The following is a 21,343-nucleotide window of genomic DNA, read 5'->3' on the forward strand; positions in this document are numbered from 1 at the left end:
TAAAGTACTATTATAGCTGCTTGCAAAGGTTTAAACCATTTTTCCAGTGAAGAAAAAGAAAGTGCAAAACTTAGTGGACTTTATTTGCACACATAGCAAATTTTAATAGCCAACTGATAAACCTCTAAGAATGAGGATACTTTCCCACATTGGTAAAGGCCATCAGACAGATAGAGATATGTAATTGCAACGTATTATTACAAAGAGGCAAGCTTGTAATGCAAACATTGACACTTTCCTCCAGAGGTGCCAATAAGTATCTTTCTGGCATTGGGAAAAAGTACAACTGCATCCACGGCTCTGCCACCACATGAAGATGAAAAACTCCAGCAGCCCCAGAAAGATTGTAGATTATACCAAAATGGGTAAAACAGGAAGATTAATGGCAGCAGAGAAAATGCAGATGGTGAAAGGGAGCTTGCAGGTTCAGCAAGACTGTGCATCAAGGGGGAGGAGGAGCAAGAAGCAGCAAGAGGGAAACAAGGTGACATTCAAAGGCGGCAGAATGCCTTCCAAAAGGGCAACCCGAGGGCAGCTGTGGACACAGATGGGCCATCTGGGGTAGGCAGGCTCATGCTAACATGGCAATAATTACTTCTTAAAAATTGGCAGGGAGGTGAGAGGACCAGAAGCAGATAAAAGTGGTTTGTTCCACAGGCAGATAATGGAGTAAAAAGGATGGCAAATAGGAAGACAAGGATACAGAGAGAGAACATCTATTTTTAAAAGAATGTACGAATGAGAGAGACTGAGAGACCCCACCAGGTGCCCACTGTACGGAAGTTTCCATGGTCACCTGGTACATTGGGCCAACACCACAAATAGATTCTTTCCCCATGCTAATATTTTCCCCAAGGCTTTATTATTGAGGTTTAGGGAAAAGAGCTCAGAATGAAAGAAACAAAAGGGTTTTAGACAGTAAATAGTAAAAAAGCCCAGCTCAGACTGTAACCCTGCCCTCCAACACCACGACGTGGAGTTCTGACTGCTCAGAGACTCCTCTGATTTTACAGAGTTCTCTGGCTTTCTTCTCATTGCCTGAATGGGCCTTCAGCTTCCCGCATGCTCTATTGCTCCATCCTGTGCATCTCTGGAAGAGATGTACCAGGTTTTATAACTGTTTGCTTGCTGGTAGAGAACTGGAAAAGCAAGACCTCCCTTACCCCACTCTGATATAAGAGTGGCTTAAACAGGCTCCGGTGGCTTTCTCCTCTCCTATTCCAGGATAGCAACCTTTCTCCACATGAGTACCTGAGTTCATCCTTCAGGTAAGAATGAACCTTTTTACAATCCACTTCCTGGTTTCTATCTGAAACCAGATGGATAACACTGGGGAAATGAGGAGCTATGACCCACCCTTCCCTCTGAGCTCCAGGCTCAGAGCCCCTAACAAATACACAAGAAGAAATAGCCCAGTCAATTGAAAGGTGCTGACTTTTCTTCCCCAAGAGCTCTTTTCTTATTCCCAGTGACAATTTTCTCTGTCACAATAGCACTTTATAATACACCTAGAGCGTCCATAAAAATGCAGCTACCTCCAAGGGTGAGAGGCCAGCAGATGGCCACACTATGTAGTATAACAGTTTGGGGAAGGCAAAATATTGGCTAAAGACACCAAGATAAAATTCCTACTCTTTAAACATTCCCTGGAATCTTCAATGTCCATATAGAGCAGATAGCAGCTCAGTACTTTAGATCTTTTCTGAAAGACCTTCTCGCATTAAATTCCACGGAACCCAAACGAAAATATGAAGGGCTGAGTTGCCCCGACAGGGTTTGAATGTATGTTTCTCTAGGGAATCTGACTCAAACCTGATGTTTAGATCATTAGGACCAACCCAGAAAATTAAAAAGTAAATGTATTCATCTATTTATTAAATGTATCAATCAAACATCACTTTGGTCCGCACGTAATGTGTTTAAATTCACCAATGTCAGGTCTAAATGGACTCCTGCAAAATAAGTCAAATGTGTAGTCATCCCTCATCCTCCGCCCCTACATACACACCCTGAGGCAAAAGTCAGAGAGAGAAAAATAGACAATCCTATTACACTGTGCCCTGAAGGTCAATAGACTCTGTCTCTGTCAATCCAACAGGATAGTGAAATCAGGAGTCCTAGACACCCCTCCAAGCCCTTCCAGCAGCCTTTAGACCATCAAATCTAGGAACTGATAGCAAAAGTGTCCGAGCTGATGGCAAATGTTGCAACAGCAAATAACGTGTAAGGTAGTCTCTTAGGTAGCCATACCATTTGGCTGTATCTAATACTACTATAATAGACCAGGACTGGAGCGAGTACATGCAATGCATACTTGAAAATACTAGATGGGGTGGAGGAAGGAGTCTTAAGGAAGAAGTGGGGGAGGGAATAAGATGAAATAGCAGCAAGCGTGTGTAATCATGCCCTTGCATATTCAGGCCAAAGTACAACAGGCTTGTTTTGAAAATTGCAACAAAATGTATGAGACCTGGATGTTGTTAGCCTGCATTATACCCTCCGTCTCTCTCTCACACCGCCCCCTCATCTAGCACAGAGGAACTAAACTGCAGGAAGGTGTGGTAAAGCCCTAGACCCTAATAATGTCTGTCCTCTGTCTCCACTTCACCTTACCGAAAAAGGCAAGGAGGATGGATGAAAGTGGGGGAAGGGAGAGGACTACATCCAAGGGGAAAAGAAAGTGAAATACAAGAAGCTAAGAGTTGTGATCCTCCTGTATTACCGTTCATTCGACTAATGATGAGCCAAAGGAGCTTCTGGGCTGGGCTGCAAGATTGATGGCTGCAGGCAGACTCCACAGTGAAGAGACAAATGACTGGTCATTCCCCTCTGATGCACAGAGACACATGCATCCTCGCAACCATACCAAACCCCATCATACGCCTTTTAAAAAATGAGAGATAAACACTGGCAGATGGAGGCACCTGGTGTCCTTTTCCCACAGAAGGACACAGTTCCAGGAGAAGCCCTGTCCATTCCCGAACATCTGGCTGTGGGATTTGCTAGCTTCTCTCCCTCCCAGAACAATCATCCATCTCTGGAACTCAGTGCAGGTCAGGGGAAGCTGAAGAGAATGGTGTGACAAGCTCATCAATCTACACATGCATGTTTAGTTATTTAGCTTTCTTTAAGCTGTTCCTGAATTGCTACCAGTACGAAAAAGTGAGTGGTGGAAAGGGCACAGTGGACTGGAGTAAGTCTTATGACTGTTAAAATATTGTCCATGTACTAAAGCAGTAGGAAACTAATTAAGATTCAGGATTGAAAAGTGGTTCCATCTGTAGCATTTGCTAAGTTCAGGTGTATTTGGGGTATCATTGCTAGCAGGAAGGGTGATTTATTTTGCTCATTTGGATATCAAAAGAAAGCCCCACAAAAGTATATTCAGTTCATAGATTTATAATGCTCTACTCCAGAACCTCGGAGTGGAGCCACAACTCCTCCAGATCGAGAGGAGCCAGTTGAGGTGCTTCGGGCACCTGGTAAGGATGCCCACTGGGAGGCTTCCTTTGGAACTCTACCGAGCACGTCCCACTGGAAGGAGGCCCCAAGGTCAGCCCAGGACACGCTGAAGAGATTATATCTCCCAGCTGGCCTAGGAATGCTGGGGAATCCCTCAGGAGGAACTTGTTGCAGGGGACAGGGAGGGCTGCTCCTCCCTACTCTCCATGCTGGCCCCGCAACCCTCATCAAGAAAAGCAGCATAAAGAGAAAAAAAGACATAAGAAAGAAGAAGCTATTTATAATGCCATCCCCAGTTATAGCAGCTTCAGATGATACTCAGTCTTGATTCTTGCTCCATTCAATTAATAGTGTGTTTGCTAATACTGTCCTGGTCTATATCATCACTCATAGTTACAGCACTGCTGTTTTCAGTTTTACAGATGTGCTGCTACCTCACTTCAGCAATGCACATTACGTGGCAGATGCATCAGTAGCATCATTCACAAATGTCACATCACTCTTTACATTCCTAGCTACTAGGAACTTACTTTTATCATCATGTACCAAGTATCTCTACCGGATCACTCATGGATATAGCATCACTGAAGTCAAGAGAAGTTACAGGTACTCAGCACCTCTAAAAATCAAGCCACCTCCCCTCTAAGTGTGGGTTTAGATGCCTGACAGTATGACCCACATTTGTGAACACTGGCTTTTCTTCCAATAACACAAGTTGGTTGGTTGTTGGTCTTTTTAAAGGTCTTCTCAGTAGCTCCACAGGTCCTACACAGGGTATTTATTATTATTATATGTATTTCTAAGGCATCCATCCCAGAAGCATCTAGGTGCTATACCTATATTTAGAAGTCATTCATTTTCCTCAAGGAGGAGGAGTAAAGTTTCCATCCCTCCCCACCCCATTAAGGGCCAGACTCTTAGATGATATAATGGATGCAGCTCTATTGGCTGGAGTGACATCCATTTACATCAACTTATGATCTGGCCCTAAATTATCAACTTCATTTAAGAGGAATCAAATCTAGTGCATTATAAGAGTGATATCTGGGTCTGGGAGGTGACATTTAAAAGAAACCACACACATGCCTTCTTCCTCCCAATGCACAGTACACACCTGCCCTCATTCCCCCAAGGAGATTATTAATGGCAATGTGCTCAGAGGCAAACACTGGTGTGTCTGAAATCTGATGCATAAAATACTTGTATTTATTATGCATTTAAATGCAAAATGCAGGGAATATTTAAATGAATTGTAATCCAGTAAAAAAATATTTAATATCCATCAGGTACAAGATGATTATGAGGCTGTAAAATGTTGACCCCAGAGAATGAGAATGACAGATTAAAAATGTCCATTGAAGAAGGTGGGGGACGGATGGTGGAGAGAAAATTATCACCCAGTTCTCACTGAGCTCAGCAACTATGTCAAGCTTGGCTTGTAACATTTTGAACTGGACCTTAATGTTAACATTTATTGTTTATTCCTTTATATTATGCATTGGAAAAAATAATCCACTATAAATGTTATAGTATTTCAAGCTACAGAACAACTTCATTTGCCATATACCAAGAAATTAATAAAACTGAATACATGAAATTGCCATATTATTGAACAAAATGACATTCCGCAATCTCTTTCTTATTCTTTTAAGAATTTCTTTATTAAAAGTGAGTATAGAAGGAGTAGTACATGGATTCCTGGTCTAGTAGTCCTTCAGTTTTAGAGGGTTCGGTACAAAATGCTACAAAATGCTGAGTACTCATACTCTGACCCAGCAATTCCATTGATTTCAACAGGACTATTCACATTCATTATGTTACTTCTGTGCTTCAGTGCTTTGGTGGGTTGGGGCCAGAGTGATCAGTACCCTGCAGGATCGAGCCCTCAGGTTTTGATCCCGCACATACTTTTGCATGCACTGAACTCCAGGGATTACTCACATGCCTAAAGATACTCACATGCATAAATGTTTGCAGGATTGGAGCCACAGGGATCAATCCTCCAGACCTTACTGCCAGTCATAGGGCACCATTCTCCACTGCTTTGCACCTTGAGTAGTTATTTACACCGGTGTCAAGTGGGGGGTACCACACTGCCAGATCAGAGTGGGAGGGCTTAATTTTATTTACAAAAAGTCCCCTTTAAAGGCACCTTAAAGAGAGTGTAAACAACAGTTAGAGCCACTTTAAGGCCCCTTTAACACTGCCAGAATAGTACTAAGTGGCCTTCCTGCAACTGAAAATCAGGCCCAGAGCATTTACAAGCAATTTGCATAAATGAGTACACAAGGTGCAGAGCAGTGGAGAGCCAAGTCCATACTGCTTACTACCATGAGCAACTCCATTGTCTTCCAATGGGACTCTTCATGGTAGTAGCACTGGGCACAGCAGTGTTGGCAGGACTTAGCCCAGAGGCAGTACAATGAAAAGAGAAGTTTATTTTAGACCATTTTATTTAGCCGAAATTCCAAATTATTTTGAAGCCTGGTTATTCTCTCTCAGCTGTTTACTGGTAGTGAACTGTGAAACTACTGGAGCCAAACAGTCCTCAAAATTACACTGATGTAAATAAGGAATAATTATTAAAGTCAATGGCGTCACACCAGTGTAAGAGTAGCATGAGAGAAGAACCAGGCTCCTGTACTGTCAGGACATTTTCTGATTTCAAGTGCCATGTGAGGCAGAAGTTGCTCAAGAGAACAAACTTTGAGAGGTAGATGAATCATCTTCAGCAGGGCGGGCATGTATCACTCATCTCATGTGGCACTCAGGCATTTGGCAGCCCTGACACACCTCCTTGCTTGGATGTCCTACATCCAGAAAAGTAACAGGCATTCCTCTACACTTAAAGCTTTTGAGGGTGTACCAATGTTGGCTGGGGGAGAATTCTTTTAAGACATTTTTACACAGGCTAAAGCCCTAGCGCAGATGCAGGTACGTGCTTTTGCTGGTTTGGTTATTTTGTTTGAGAGAATAAGCTATAATGGCAAAAGCACTGAGTTCTTCACTGGCATAAGCTGCATCTACACTAGGAGGGTTTTCTAGTTATAGGCAAACCTTTCCTAATGTAGACTAGGCTTCTGGAGTTGCTCCTCCCTTTTGCTAAGAAGCACTAAAGTACCTCTCAAATGGCCTAATTTCAAGGGATTCCCCTATTTTAGTCCTCAGGTTACCTATATTCCACACATATTTGGTATCCCCCCTCCTTTTTTTTTTTAATTGAAAATTACTTACATCAGAAATAAATAATTGTGAAAGTAACATTATGGAAAAGGTTATTTCCTGTACACTAAAGGAATGAATCCCCACCATTTTACACTGCCAGAAGGAATAATTCATCTCTCTCATTCTGAATCTGTGCTGGAACTAGAGGTGCTGCAGCACCCCCTGGCCTGAAATAGTAATAACAAACACCAACACAGTGTCCATGGTTTCCATCATCAGCACCCCCACTATAAAAATTGTTCCAGCACCCCTGTGTCTGCGTCACACACTGCATCCCACATTTGAGCCTTGGGAGGTTAAGAGGTATGTGCTGAGGCACCTTCTCTGCAATATGCCAGGCAGCTTCTCTGCTTCCTGCTGGATCTCAGCCAGATTAGCTGCAGGCAGCAGGGAACGGGAAGCAAGAGGAGGAGGAGGACTTAAGGAAGTAGGGAGAATGCGCAGGCAAGGTCCAACCTCAGTTAACACACACACCCACACCTACACTTGCTACCACACCCAGCTGCCTTAGGCACTCCAGGCCAGCTCCCAAAGAATTGCTCAGCACTTTGCAGGATCAAGCTCTACATGGCGAAGGGTTCTGCAGAAGCCATTATTAGCTTCACCAGTGCCATTCATTCCTTCAATTTAATAATCTTCTCAGTTAACCTCTCTGTAATGAGAGCGCCGCATGGGAGTGCTTACAAGAAACTGAACTTTTATTTCCTGTCACCAGTCACAGGACCTGGGTCACAGTTCCAAAGTTAATAGACTTGGCAGAGAACGTGGGTCAGTAGCTACGGACCCTTTATTTAAATTGTAAAGAAGCATGGGGCAGATTCCTACCTGACTTCTACAGATCAATGTGCTCTCACTGCTTTGCTCTGCTCCAGTGACACAAAGCAGTTGGAGTGTCCCATGGAACTGGCTTTATGGCTTTATTCAGCTACGCAAGAGAAAACGTGAAAGATGTAAATTTTTAAAACCCGGGAAATAAATAATAATTTTTAAAAATCTGGGAAATTCCAGAAACAGAAAAGTTATATCCAAATCTAATTCAAGTTACTGTGCGGAAACAATGTACATATCTGACACACCATTAACAAAATAAAAACACTTAACAGCAAGGAAACTCCTAGTTAAGGACATCACAAATCTCACACCAGCCACATTAAAAAAAAACAATCAACAACAAACAAATTAGCCAAGAGTTGTTGTTTTTTTTTTTTTAAATGGTGATTAAGTTTGGATGCTTCCGTTTTTGGAGACCCAACTTGAGAGACCCTACGGGTGCTAAAATTCTGTTCACTCATCTTCTGAAAAATCAAGCTCCTTTCAAGTGTCTGAAGCTGGGCAGATCATTGTTACCAGATATAACAGAGTCATCCATATTTCAGCACAACTTTCACTCTCATTCAAGATGAATAGTATCTTTCCAGCAATCTCCAAATAGTAAATAAAACAAAAAACCCTTTGGAAACAGAAATGTAAAAAATAGATATGTTCAAATTAATGGCAGTTTCACATACAGTACTTTTCTGTTATGATTTCCAGGTTTTGCAGTTTTTTCTTTTAACAACTTTCAAATTTGCTTTTGTGTAGCTCAAGGAAGACACAATTTTTTTATATTTAAAAAAGTATGTGTCATTCATTTGAGGCCCATAAACACATAATTGTGCATGCAAAAATGCAGGGTCAGCTACGGGCCTCAATTGCACACTCTGATCTGGCAAACATGTAAATACCTGCTTTACTTTAGTCATGCAAATCATCTAATTGAAGCCAAAGGACTGCTCATCTGCTTACAGTTAAGAATGTGCTGAAGCATTTGCAGCATCAGGGCCACTGGATAACATTTTCAAAAAACAACCTAAAATGTTTAGGAGCCTAAGTCCTATTTGAAAAATCAATAGGACTTAGGCTCCTGAGTGCTTACCTCACTTTTGATAATGGGACTTGGAGTGCTTGGGAAAATTTTACCCCAAACTACCACAGTTTTGCACACATTTTGTACCTGGTCTGGATTTTCTAGGAATGGTGTCTCAGGGAAAGGCCTAGATGGCCCAGAAAGGTACAGAATTAACATTTCCCATGTCCTGATTATTTGCTACTTTTACATTGGCTTGATCCACAGCACACTGGAGTTAGCAAACGTCTGACTTCAATTGGCTTTGGATCAAGCCACTTGAGAAATTCAAAGCCCCAGTGGCTTCTTCAGGAAGCCCTTTTCCTAATTGTAAGAGCTGGCTCATCCAGGCAAGAAACAGAAGCAAAACCCTGTGATTTATGAGACCAATCACAGCTAACCAACACAAGTGTAATTTCAAATAGCAAGTATCAAATACTCGCCGTGAACTAGTCCAGCTCTATCTACAGAGGAAAGGGGGAGAAAGAGACAAAAAGTTAGTCCCATAAATCCCAATGACAAATTGAGAAAATAGCAATGTACTTGCAGATAGTCCACAAGTAGAAAAAGTGGTTTAATTTTACTGACTAAATTATCCACCAAGAATTATTTGCTCGTCTCTAGAAATGGGTATGTTTGATTTTCAGACATCCAAGACCATGAAATTCCATTTGGGGCAATACTACACACTCACTGTCCTGCCCTTGAAGGCTAGAATTAGAAGGCTAAGAAGTTACAGCTTATCACAAGATAACTGCTTCCAGCAAGGACTGTACGTGCTTTAATTCCCTTAGGGGGGAAGTTATCACAGCTTAGGCAGCCCTGGTAGCCACACAATGCACAACTCACAGAAGGTCAGCGCAAAGCAAGAAGAGTTACACTGGGCAAAATCAGAACCGTCTTTACAACATTTACCCTGCTCATGCAGCCTTGCAAAATTCTACTCATTCAGTCACCTGCAGTGATTTTTTATTTATTTATTTATTTGGATGAATGAGTTTAAATAGTTGTTCTGCATCATCATCCTGGTAAGGGTAGATAAGCAGACTTTGCTCCTGGGCCGGTAAATTTTCACGACTGTTTTGCAAGGCTGTGTGTTGATGACCAAAATGTGGTTTAAAAACCCATGACAAACAACATGTTTTTATTTATATAGTCCTTTTCACTTGAAGACCTCCAAGTGCTTCACAAATATTCATTAGTTAACCTTGCAACACTTCCCTAACATAGAAAAAATTAAACAAGTATTATTATCTCCATTTTACTGACCAAGAAACTGAGGTAGCAAGATTTGGACTTCATTCTTCACTGCATTGCACCTTGTGCAGTCATTTACTCTTGTACACACATGGGTATAAAGTGCTGTGGGCCAGATTCTCTGGTCCATCAAGTTCACTTTACAGCATGTAAGAAGAGCAAAGTGAGCAAACTGGCTAGAGATTTGGACTGGAGAATTCCCCCTCTGGAGGGAGAATCTCTGCTGATCTAAAGATGGTGGAGGTAGTGTAGACTGGGCTAAGGATGTGTATGAGGGGATGGGGAGGGGGATGTGTCAAGGGAAGGAGACCCCCCAATAGCACAGTTTACACTTGTGGCAAAAGTTACAGTAAAGCCCCTGCTGCTAATTTCTGCCAGGGTTGGGTGGATGAAGATAAGGGTGTTACAAACGTTTCCCAGTGGTGGCTACTGTCTGCTAAGTACAAACTAGAGACAGAAATAGTGGAGAATAGGAGCCTACAGTTCCAACTATGCAGTGCTTTTGCACTCACTAGTCATCTACTTGCTGACGTGCTTTGCTGAATCAGAGCTGCGGGGACTTGTCCAAGGGCACAAGAGGAATCAATATTTACTTTAGTCCAGGTAAAAGCTAAACCTGGTCAAAAATGGGGTGGAAATGTCAATGAATTTCCTCTTATCCATTTTTCATCAATGTTTTCCAAACACACTTAGAACTGATTGAAAAACAAAATAGGAGGAGTTGAGCAGTTAGAAATTCTGTCCATTTTGCTTACTAATTTCTAACATTTGGAAATTTTCTGACCAGCTCTAATAAAAAACAAAACAAACCAAACAAAACAAAAAACTTCAGGAGTTCCTGTTCCCAGTCTTGTGCTCAGACTATGAGCCTGAATTTCACTCCAAAGTGATCTAGAAAGTATTATATCTGTGCACATGCTGTACAACCACAGGGTATACTATATCCAAATGTGCATTATATCTGTTGCTCTTCTATTTTGGCATGCAGCACTGTATGCTATAAAATACTTGATGAAAATTAAAGTCTATTCCTCAAAATGTTAAATGTTTCACTGCTTGTCCTCCCCACCACATGTGCTGTATGTAGAACAGATGGTGGAAATCAAGGGATAATTTTGAGGTATTCTCTAGGTCATCCAGACATTGTCGGCTTGATGCAGAAATTACAGGGTGAAATTCTATGGCCTGTGTTATGCAGGAGTTCAGACCAGATAATCGTAATGGTCTCTTCTATGCATCTTTGAGTTGTCCAAATCTAACATTTGACCTAACTGTACCATAAAACTGCCATAGTTTCACTGAGATTGCCCTAAATAAATAAATAAATTAAAAAAATAAACCATTTATGTCACAGAGAAATCTATACAAAGAAATAAAACATACATAATGGGCTTAAGTATCAGGGGGTAGCCGTGTTAGTCTGGATCTGTAAAAGCAGCAGAGAGTCCTGTGGCACCTTACAGACTAACAGACGTTTTGGAGCATGAGCTTTCGTGGGTGAATACCCACTTCGTCGGATGCATGAGAAGTGGGTATTCACCCAGGAAAGCTCATGCTCCAAAACGTCTGTTAGTCTATAAGGTGCCACAGGACTCTTCGCTGCTTTTATAATGGGCTTAATTCTTCTCACACAAGGGTTATACTCATGCAACTCCACTAACTTCAAAGGGGTTACTCCCAACTCACATCTGTTTAAGTGAAAGCAGAGTCCCTACACACACTAATCTCATGTTATTTGCTGCTCCCTCTGCTGGCCCTGCAGCAGCAGTTATCTGTGCAGACAGACGCCCAAACAAGAAAGTAAGCAGAAATAAGCAGGGTTCATTTCAAATACTGCAACAAACGTAAGGGCTGGCTGGAACCAATGACTATCATATGGAAAAGGAAAAAAGAAATCCGCTAGAAAAAAATGTTATTTTTAAGCATTGGAGAGTATGTTGCGAATAAAACCCTCCATTGTTTAAAAAAATGCATAAGTGCTTGAATAAAAAGCAGATTTTAAAAACATATTTTAAGTTTAAGATTTGGGGGAATATTGCCAATAAAATATGGATTGGTAATGGGTTATGGATTTCCTCACCTTTAGGTCAATTCCATCCCTGTCAGTAGAGATCCAAAGTTATTACCATCTTCTGGCTGTCAGGTCAAATTTGGGCCAAAATTTAACATTTACAATAATGTTTACAAAATCAGAGATCAATTCCTACACAAAAAACACCATTGTGGTGAAATTAAGTCTGCAGGCACATATCTGGGGTTTGAACTCTGATAAACAACAATTTTTAGGGTCTCATAGTTCCAGTGCACCTTGCTCAATTCACTTTAACTTTTACAGAAATATTCTAATTTAGCCACAGATCTAACCTACCAATTTTGATTCCAATATAATCCTTTTTGCAGATTTTGGGGTTTATAATGTAGCAGAAACTCAAAGGCAATTATGGACTACATTACAGTTTCCATGATTTTTTTTAAACGTTAGATAAAACATTTTATAAACAAACTTTTCCCTCCGACATTTGTAAGTGACACATTGCAGTCTTGCACTACTGTATGAGAACAAAGAGTGTAACTGACTAGAAAATGACTGGAACCAATGATGAAACTTATTAACCTATTTTAATTGGCCAAGCTGAGAGAAATGCTAAAAGGAAACAGTCTACATAGTGAAAAGTAGATTTGACTTTTTTTCAGCTCTAATAGTCAAGGATGTTATTTGAAACACAGGTAAGGAAAATTGAGACAAAGATGATCTTGTGGCTAAGACACTGGACTGGGACTAAGGAGATGTGGGTTCTGTTCTTGGTTCAGTTTCCGGCTTTGCCACATACCTATTGTGTGACCATTGGCCAGTCATTTCATCTCTGTATGAGTAAGTTCCCTGCTACGTAGTTGTGCAGTGCCTAGCAGAATGGGGCTCTAGCTCTTGGTTGGGTCTATAGCCCCTATCAGAACAAAAATAATAAAAATACTAAAACTGTCTTTTGAACATATATGATTTTTAACTTGACTGTCCATTTAATGCCCCCAATCCTGAGAGGCACTGAGCTCCTGGGCTATGATAAGCAACCTTCAGGATCAGGTGTAATGTCAGTAAGAGGATTTGAAGTGTTTGGATGAAGGGCGCTATAGATTGCCTATAAAGATCCATGTGCATTCATACACAGACGCAGTGATTTATTTCCATGAGCCCCAATGCTTATTTCTTAAGATATGAAAGTACCATTGAAAGATGGAGTCCAGCACATGTGAAATTAAATGTCATAAATATTTAGTGTAATTCATAATTGCCTGGTAATACAAAGTTATAATGGTGGCTATATTGTCACTTTAAGTAGCTGCTGCAAAAGAACTTATGTAGTACTTTATTTCTGCCGCATGGTCTATGTGACAGAATGGCTGGGTTTTCATAATTAGTATTAATATAAAAATTGCTAGACTGTTGATCACATGATTTTATTACCGCTACCCATGCAACTGTCCCAGTCTACAATGGCCAAACAGAGGTGGTTGTCCAAAGGTTGCTGTAGCAACCGCTATTTAGGAGTTTGATCACAAGATGTGAGGACGATAATTACTGTTAAATGAAAATATTTCACAAACTAAATTCCACAGGCACAGCGCTGGACACTAAGAGCATTGTTAATTATCAGAGAGATTTTTGTGAAATGTTCACATTAGCATGGAACTAAAAAATGACAGAGAAAATACTTTAATGCAATTGCCTTTCACACTAAAGGGGGCTTGTATTGAATGTATTTCTTTTAATCATTAACCTTTTCGATTACCAAATGCAATTGGCTGAAACATGGTCCTGTTTTTTGACATCTACAGATGAAAAGGGCTATAAAGTGCAAAAGTATATTGTATTATCATTATGATTTTATTACAATAGAGTAATTTCTCCTTTACACTGGTGTGAGATCACGATCAGTCCCCTGGTCTTGATTTTGTCCATGGTTTGTAACCCTTATTTGGCAATTACAGTATTTCCTTCCTTTTACCCATCTTATTAATAACCTCTGCTTTCATGGGGATAATGAGCCAAAACCTGGTCTCACTGAAGTCAACAAGAATTTTGCCTCTGACCTCCCTGGAGTCAAGACTTGGCTCTGCATCTTTTCTACCTCCTACTCCACAAATGACGGCACTAAAACCAATTCCCTGGTATTGTTGCTCACCACTCAGTTACAGACACCTTCTGCTGCCAAACATTTTTAAATATTTTGTTAATTTATATTTTTGATTGAGGGTGCGTGTTTTATACTGGCTGTGTCTCTCCTCTTGAAAACCACATACAGCTCCCAGTGTGTTCCCTCTTTCTCATACATTTATGACCCTAAAGACAGTACGCCTTTATTACTTACTGCATCGAGGAATGCACCACACTGCACTCTACCGGACACAGCTGCTGATCCTCCACATCTGCTTTACAATAACTCATTCAGCATCCAGACTCTCCATTTCAAATTAGTTTAGTGGTGGGGAGGAGCACCAAGGATAGCAAGGGTGAAAATCGAGGGAACTAAAACACACACACAATGTGCCACATCCTCACTAACTGTTATGATTAACTATTTATATTGCAGTAGCACCTATTGTGCTAGGCACTACATAAACTTATCAATGCACTATTCTGCACACAGATCAGTGGTCTCACCCCTCTTCCTAGCAAAGATTTCACAACAGATGCCATAGTGAAGCTTCATGTTACTCAAGTATCAGAGGGGTAGCCGTGTTAGTCTGAATCTGTAAAAAGCAACAGAGGGTCCTGTGGCACCTTTGAGACTAACAGAAGTATTGGGAGCATAAGCTTTCGTGGGTAAGAACCTCACTTCTTCAGATGCATCTTCACTTCCCTTGCATCTGAAGAAGTGAGGTTCTTACCCACGAAAGCTTATGCTCCCAATACTTCTGTTAGTCTCAAAGGTGCCACAGGACCCTCTGTTGCTCTTCATGTTACTAACACTTTGGAGGTCACTATACCAGGGTTCAAAAAAGAACTAGATATGTTCATGGAGGATAGGTCCATCAATGGCTTTTAGCCAGGATGGGCAGGGATGGTGACCCTAGCCACAGTTTACCAGAAGCTGGGAATGGGTGACAGGGGATGGATCACTTGATTTCCTCTGGGGCACCTGGCATTGGTCACTGTCAGGAGACAGGATACTGGGCTGGATGGACCTTTGGTCTGACTCAGTATGGCTGTTCTTATGATAACTGATACCTACTTGTCCCGTTATATCCTTATGAATGGAAGACAAGATTCATGTAAGTGGGTTCAGCTCCTGTTGGTTTCAATGAGAGTTACACCCAGGGATGAATTTGGCCTACAGACTTGTATTTGTTTTATTTTCTAAAAAAAGAATAATGCAATGGACTTGATAAAATCTCAAAGAGAAAAAGAAGGAGACAGGCAAAGACAGAGTCCAGAGACTAAATGCCAGTGCTGTGCGTATGCCAGTCTTCACTTGATCCATGACACCTCAGTGAATGCAACACAGAGGAGAGAGAAAGTGAGAAAGAAACACAAAACACATACCAGGTTTAATTTCCAGAAGCTTCAGCCTGGAGTCCTCAGGAGGATGTAAGCGTCTCTTTTTGCGCCAGCAGCGAGCAGGATATGTGTACAGCTGACCTGGGGCCAGTCCTGTGGGTTAAAAGCAAAAAATAAATGTGGTCACATTTGCATTTGTAAATCCCCATTATTTTCTCTAGCATCTCTGTTTCTCCATAGCCAGTATTACCATACTATAGGGTTCAATCCTGCAAGGTGAGAAGCAGCTCAACTGAAGGTATTCGGCATCCCAGAAGCAGCTCAGCATCTTGCAGGATCAGCCCTACAGAGAAGCCACACGTCTCACTAACATATTTCACTCTGCGAAGGGGGGTTTCACATAAAAAAAAAAAAGAATTATAATAGATAGGATGGGAATGGCTTTGACATCGTGGACACAAATGGTCATTTTTGAACAACTTGACAATATCAAACCCATGTCAATAATGCAGAACAATCCTACCATATGGTGATAGCTGAGCGGTCTAAGCCAGCCTGGCATAATAGCAAAGAACATTCACCAAACCAGGAACAAAATCTACTCCCCAAACCAGATGATGATAATGAAAAAAACTGACACCCTACTTACTTGTGAAAACTGGGCCATCCAGTTGCTCACCCCAAAAGAATAAGCAAATCAAATTTGGCAAGTGCAGCCTAAGTCTTCAGTTTGAAATATGGAGACTCCCAGAAAATAAAGTTCAAATCCCAGCAGGGTTGAGCCACCCTTTATCCTCTTGAGGCAGATAAACTGAGCATCAAGAAATTTACTGTAGGATGGGAGAGGCTTTTGGAGGAGATCCTGAAAATAAAGTTCTTGTCTGCCCTGCATGGATTGACACCTTCTGGAAGAATGGGGATTGGCTCAGGTGGTCTTAGCAACAATTTCCCTTCCCTGTTATGCAGTGCAACAGTTGTTAACACCCTACCTCAGAGAACGCTGCATTTCAGTGGGTTGTGTATAGTCTATGACCGGCTTTGGAAGGAAAAACACTGTGAATTACCTAGCTCTTCCGTAGTGCTTGACATACTTCTTCCAGGCGCTTTACAAACCTTAACTAGTATTTAAATTGCTATTATTAAGGTATATATTGTGACTGGCTGTGGGTCATTGTGGGGGAGCATACAAGGACTCTAATCCTCTCACAAACATGCCCTGTGCAGGGGCATTCCCAGCCTTACTCTGGTGTAAAAAATTGTGTGAGAGGAGAATCAGGCTCCTTGACCTGTCCCCTTGGGATGGGGGATCTGGGTAAAATCCTGCACCTGAGCTTTAACCCAAAACCTAACTTTTCAAATCTAAAAAAAAAAAAAAAAAAAAAGCTTTTGTTCTATTGTTTCTCAGTCTCTCACAAATTGGCACTTCTAGGCTCCAGCAAAGATGGTGATTCACCAACACCAAAATACTACAAACTCAGCTGGAATCAGGAAGTTACAGAAATATTGTAGGAAGGCCTCCAGCCCAATCCGACACCAGATGGACTCAGATAAGCTCCTGCAGGCCTCCAAACTGACCCTATGAACCTTTTGAGGGGAGCTCTCCTCTGCTATTCAATAAATCCCCGCTCAGCAGTGTTCAGCCAGCCACTAAACAAACTTTCACTTGATCCAAACAGGTTTGATACCATTTTCAAGAGGGAAGATTTACACCATTGTCCTCCACCCCCTGACCACCAATCTATCAACACGATGACACAAGTAAAGTGTGAACCTTTGGTCATTTTTGTGGAGGAGGTGGCAAGAGAGGGCCTTTTACATCTGCTTTGAACCTACCTCCCCTACTCTGACTCTGCCTGTGCCCACGGTAAAATATGTACAGTTCTTGCCCTCTCTAGTACTTGCTGGGTTGTCTTGCACTGCTGTGCCTTATAGGGCAACCACAGAAGGTTCCAACCATTTGCTTATAGAGGAAATAGCAGGACCTGCAGTGAGTTATGTTGTTTATCTCATTAGTGTAGGAGAGTCATAATTCAAAGCTTGCGTGAAAGGCTGGGGGAGGAAGGGAAAAGAGGGAGGGAGTTATGTGCAGTATTGTGTGAAATTAACCCTGAACTGTGTCGCAAAAGGCAGCCTTCTGACTCCTTTACAAGAGGGCTGTAAGAAACCAAGTTTATCCATGGGGCATCTGACTCTCCTCTCCCCCTTTTAAACCCTGTGTAAGTGAAAGGAGGTTCTGGATCTTTTCCGTTTGCCTGCTTCAGGTTAGAGATGGGGGAAGTGAAGGTCAGTAACAAAGCAAAGGGGTGCATACAATCCAGACACCAGAGTAGCTGGTGGAGAATTCTCATTGGTTTAAGATTGCCACAGCACACTATGTGCAGCCTGGAAATGGTATGCTCCCACCACAGATAGATGCTGTGTCCTGTCACAATGGGGCTACAAGAGATGGATGGTACAGAGAGACCCAAGGGAGCACTAAATGAGCTAATCACATCAAGGAACAGCGAATATGGGGGAGGAGGGATTCTTGGTTTCTTTCTAAATCATTATAGTTTAAATAAAAAAGACCTCGGGTTTGGTCGCTGATGCAGAGACAGGAGGTTTCAGCCTATTTAAATTCTAACCTAAACATGTCTTGCCACTAATCAGTCCTCACCACACCTCAACTCACCCTGTAAGAAAGGGAAACTCTACTATCTCCATTTCATAGACAGGGAAACTGAGGCACCGTGATGCAAGTAGGACTAAGGTTGACAAATTTGCCCAAGATAACAGTGAGTTAGTGACAAACCTGGCCAAAGAACCCAGCTCTCCTGGCCCTGTGCTTTAAACACTAGACAATGATTCCTCCCATAAGTGTGTCTGGTACAAGGTTGCCTTGTGCCATCCTTGTAGCATATGCTCCCTCCAGCATCTGGCTTCTACATATAATAAATGCATACCTGCTTATGTGTGTGAGTGAGTTCAAATCGATAAAAATAGTATCTCACTCATAATCAGATGCTGCAGGAACAGAAGTTCTTGGGGTAAATACATTAATAACAACAAGAAAAAGCAAAAATTAGCTTGTTTTGCCAAAGCATAATCTCCCTGGAACAGGGAGCTTTCAGATGAAACAAAACCAACAGTGGTCACTAAAGATCCCAGGAGACTTTTCGTGAAGGAAGGTCCCCAAAGACCTAGACGAATTCCAGCTCAGGTAACTACATTCTGCCTACCCAGACTCCCCCTGCAGTTTCGTGTGGATAAGGTATTACCATCCTTCAGAACTTATCCTAAATGATAATGTAGTGTTGCTGTGCACTAATAACACAGCTTCTACATCCCACACCAGGAGTGGCTGCATTTCAGTGATCGGTGAAGTGACTCCCACGTATCCTTTACTTAGAGCTGGTCTTACTTTGGGTATTGTGAGGTTTAACTAAGGCCTGGTCTACACTACGGGTTTAGGTCGACTTTAGCAGCGTTAAACCGAATTAAGCCTGGACACGTCCACACAACGAGGCCCTTTCTTTCGACTTAAAGGGCCCTTTAAACCGGTTTCTTTACACCACCTCCGACGAGGGGATTAGCGATAAAACCGGCCTTTGCGGGTCGGAATTGGGGTAGTGTGGACGGAATTCGATGTTATTGGCCTCCGGGAGCTATCCCACAGTGCTTTATTGTGACCGCTCTGGACAGCGCTCTCAACTCAGATGCACTGACCAGGTAGACAGGAAAAGACCCGCGAAGGTTTGAATTTCATTTCCTGTTTGCCCAGCATGGAGAGCACAGGTGACCACGCAGAGCTCATCAGCACAGGTAACCGTCATGGAGTCCTCCCAGGATCGCAAAAGAGCTCCAGCATGGACCGAACGGGAGGTACGAGATCTGCTCGCCATATGGGGAGATGAAGCAGTGATATCTGAACTCCGTAGCAGTAAAAGAAATGGAAAAGTATTAGAAAAGATCTCCAAGGCCATGAAGGACCGAGGCCATAACAGGGACACACAGCAGTGCCGCGTGAAAATTAAGGAGCTACGGCAAGCCTACCACAAAGCCAGAGAAGCAAACGGAAGGTCCGGGGCAGAGCCGCAAACTTGCCGCTACTACGCGGAGCTGCATGCGATCCTAGGGGGTGCAGCCACCACTACCCCAACCGTGTGCTATGACTCTCTCACGGGAGAAACACACAGGGAAGACGGTTCGGGGAACGAGGAAGATGACAATGGAGGTACTGTAGGTAGCTCACAGCAGCAAGGAAGCGGAGAAACCGGTTTCCCCAACAGCCAGGATATGTTTGTGACCCTGGACCTGGAACCAGTAACCCCCGAACTCACCCAAGACCCTCAGGGCACACAGGAGACCTCTGGTGAGTGTAACTTTGTAAATATTTGTAAACATTACAAAAAAAAAGCAAGCAAGTCTGTTAACGTGTATGGGGATGGAGCGGAAATCCTCCAGGGACGTCTCCAGAAAGCTCTCCTGGTTGAAATGGGGTGATTTTATTAAGGGGGACATTCAGAGGCGCCCGTTCCTGCTCTTCTGACCAGAAATGTTCCCCGCTGTTAACCACGCGGTGGGGGGAGGGGTGAAGTGATCATCCCAGAGAATCGTGTGTGTGTGTGGGGGGGGTGGTTTACTTGTGTTTGTGCCGCATGTTAACTGGGAAACCGCAGCCCCCTCCTTTTACATTGAAACCCCATTTTAAATGGACAACCCAATTCATCCTTGATATGGGAAATGCGCTGCTGTTTGCAACCTTTCCCGCATGTTAAGAAGGTTAAAAAAGCCAAAACACTGTGGCCTACGATGGCTGCCTGCAAGCCGAAATATGCGACCTTGTAATGAAAGAGTGTACCCATTGTTCCCTAAAATGTGTCTTTTTTAACCACCTCTCCCTTCTCCTCCACCAGCTGCAAATGTTTCTCCTTCGCAGAGGCTCGTGAACATTAGAAAGAGAAAACGTAAGACGAGGGACGAGATGTTCACGGAGCTGCAGATGTCCGCCCAGGCTGATAGAGCACAGCAGAATGCGTGGAGGCAGTCAATGTCGGAGATGAGAAAAGCCCAATATGAACGAGAGGAGAGGTGGCGGGCTGAATCGCGGGAAGAACAGAGCAAGTGGCGGGCTGAAGACGATAGGTGGCGTCAGCTTGCAGACAGACGGCAAGAGGCAATGCTCCGTCTGCTGGAGCATCAAAGTGATATGCTCGAGCGTATGGTTGAGTTGCAGGAAAGGCAGCAGGAGCAGAGACCGCCGCTACAGCCCCTGTGTAACCAACAGCCCTCCTCCCCAAGTTCCATAGCCTCCTCACCAAGACGCCCAAGAACACGGTGGGGGGGCCTCCGTCCACCCAGTCACTCCACCCCAGATGATCGCCCAAGCATCAGAAGGCTGGCCTTCAATAAGAGTTAAAGTTTTAAAATGCAGTGTGTCCTTTTCCATCCCTCCTCCCCCACCCATCCCAGGCTACCTTGGCAATTATCCCCCTACCTCTGTAAGGAACTAATAAAGAATGCATGAATGTGAAAAAACAATGACTTTATTGCCTCTGCAAGCGGGAGGGGAGGGTGGGGTGGGGTGGTTGGTTTACAGGGAAGTAGAGTGAACCGGGTCGGGGGGGGGGGGTTGGAGGGTTCATCAAGGAGAAACAAACAGAAGTTTCACACAGTAGCCTGGCCAGTCACAAAACTCGTTTTCAAAGCTTCTCTGATGCGCACCGCGCCCTGCTGTGCTCCTCTAACCGCCCTGGTGTCTGGCTGCGCGTAATCAGTGGCCAGGCGAGTTGCCTCAACCTCCCACCCCGCCATAAAGGTCTCCCCCTTACTCTCACAGATATTGTGGAGCGCACAGCAAGCAGCAATAACAATGGGGATATTCTTTTCGCTGAGGTCTGAGCGAGTCAGTAAGCTGCGCCAGCGCGCTTTTAAACGTCCAAATGCACATTCTACCACCATTCGGCACTTGCTCAGCCTGTAGTTGAACAGGTCCTGACTCCTGTCCAGGCTGCCTGTGTACGGCTTCATGAGCCATG

General features: G+C 43.0%; 1 protein-coding gene across 1 annotated transcript in view; it reads right to left on the minus strand.

Moving 5' to 3' along the window:
• The window catches only part of DPF3 (double PHD fingers 3), a 205,527-nt gene that overhangs the window by 90,481 nt on the left and 93,703 nt on the right, over positions 1-21,343 (minus strand). Inside the window, exon 3 of the mRNA XM_054026168.1 lies at positions 15,372-15,479. Coding sequence (XP_053882143.1) covers positions 15,372-15,479 — 108 coding nt within the window. The remainder of the gene's footprint in view (positions 1-15,371; positions 15,480-21,343) is intronic.

Source organism: Malaclemys terrapin, chromosome 4 (assembly GCF_027887155.1).
Source record: "Malaclemys terrapin pileata isolate rMalTer1 chromosome 4, rMalTer1.hap1, whole genome shotgun sequence".
In the NCBI taxonomy this organism is placed as follows: domain Eukaryota; kingdom Metazoa; phylum Chordata; order Testudines; family Emydidae; genus Malaclemys; species Malaclemys terrapin.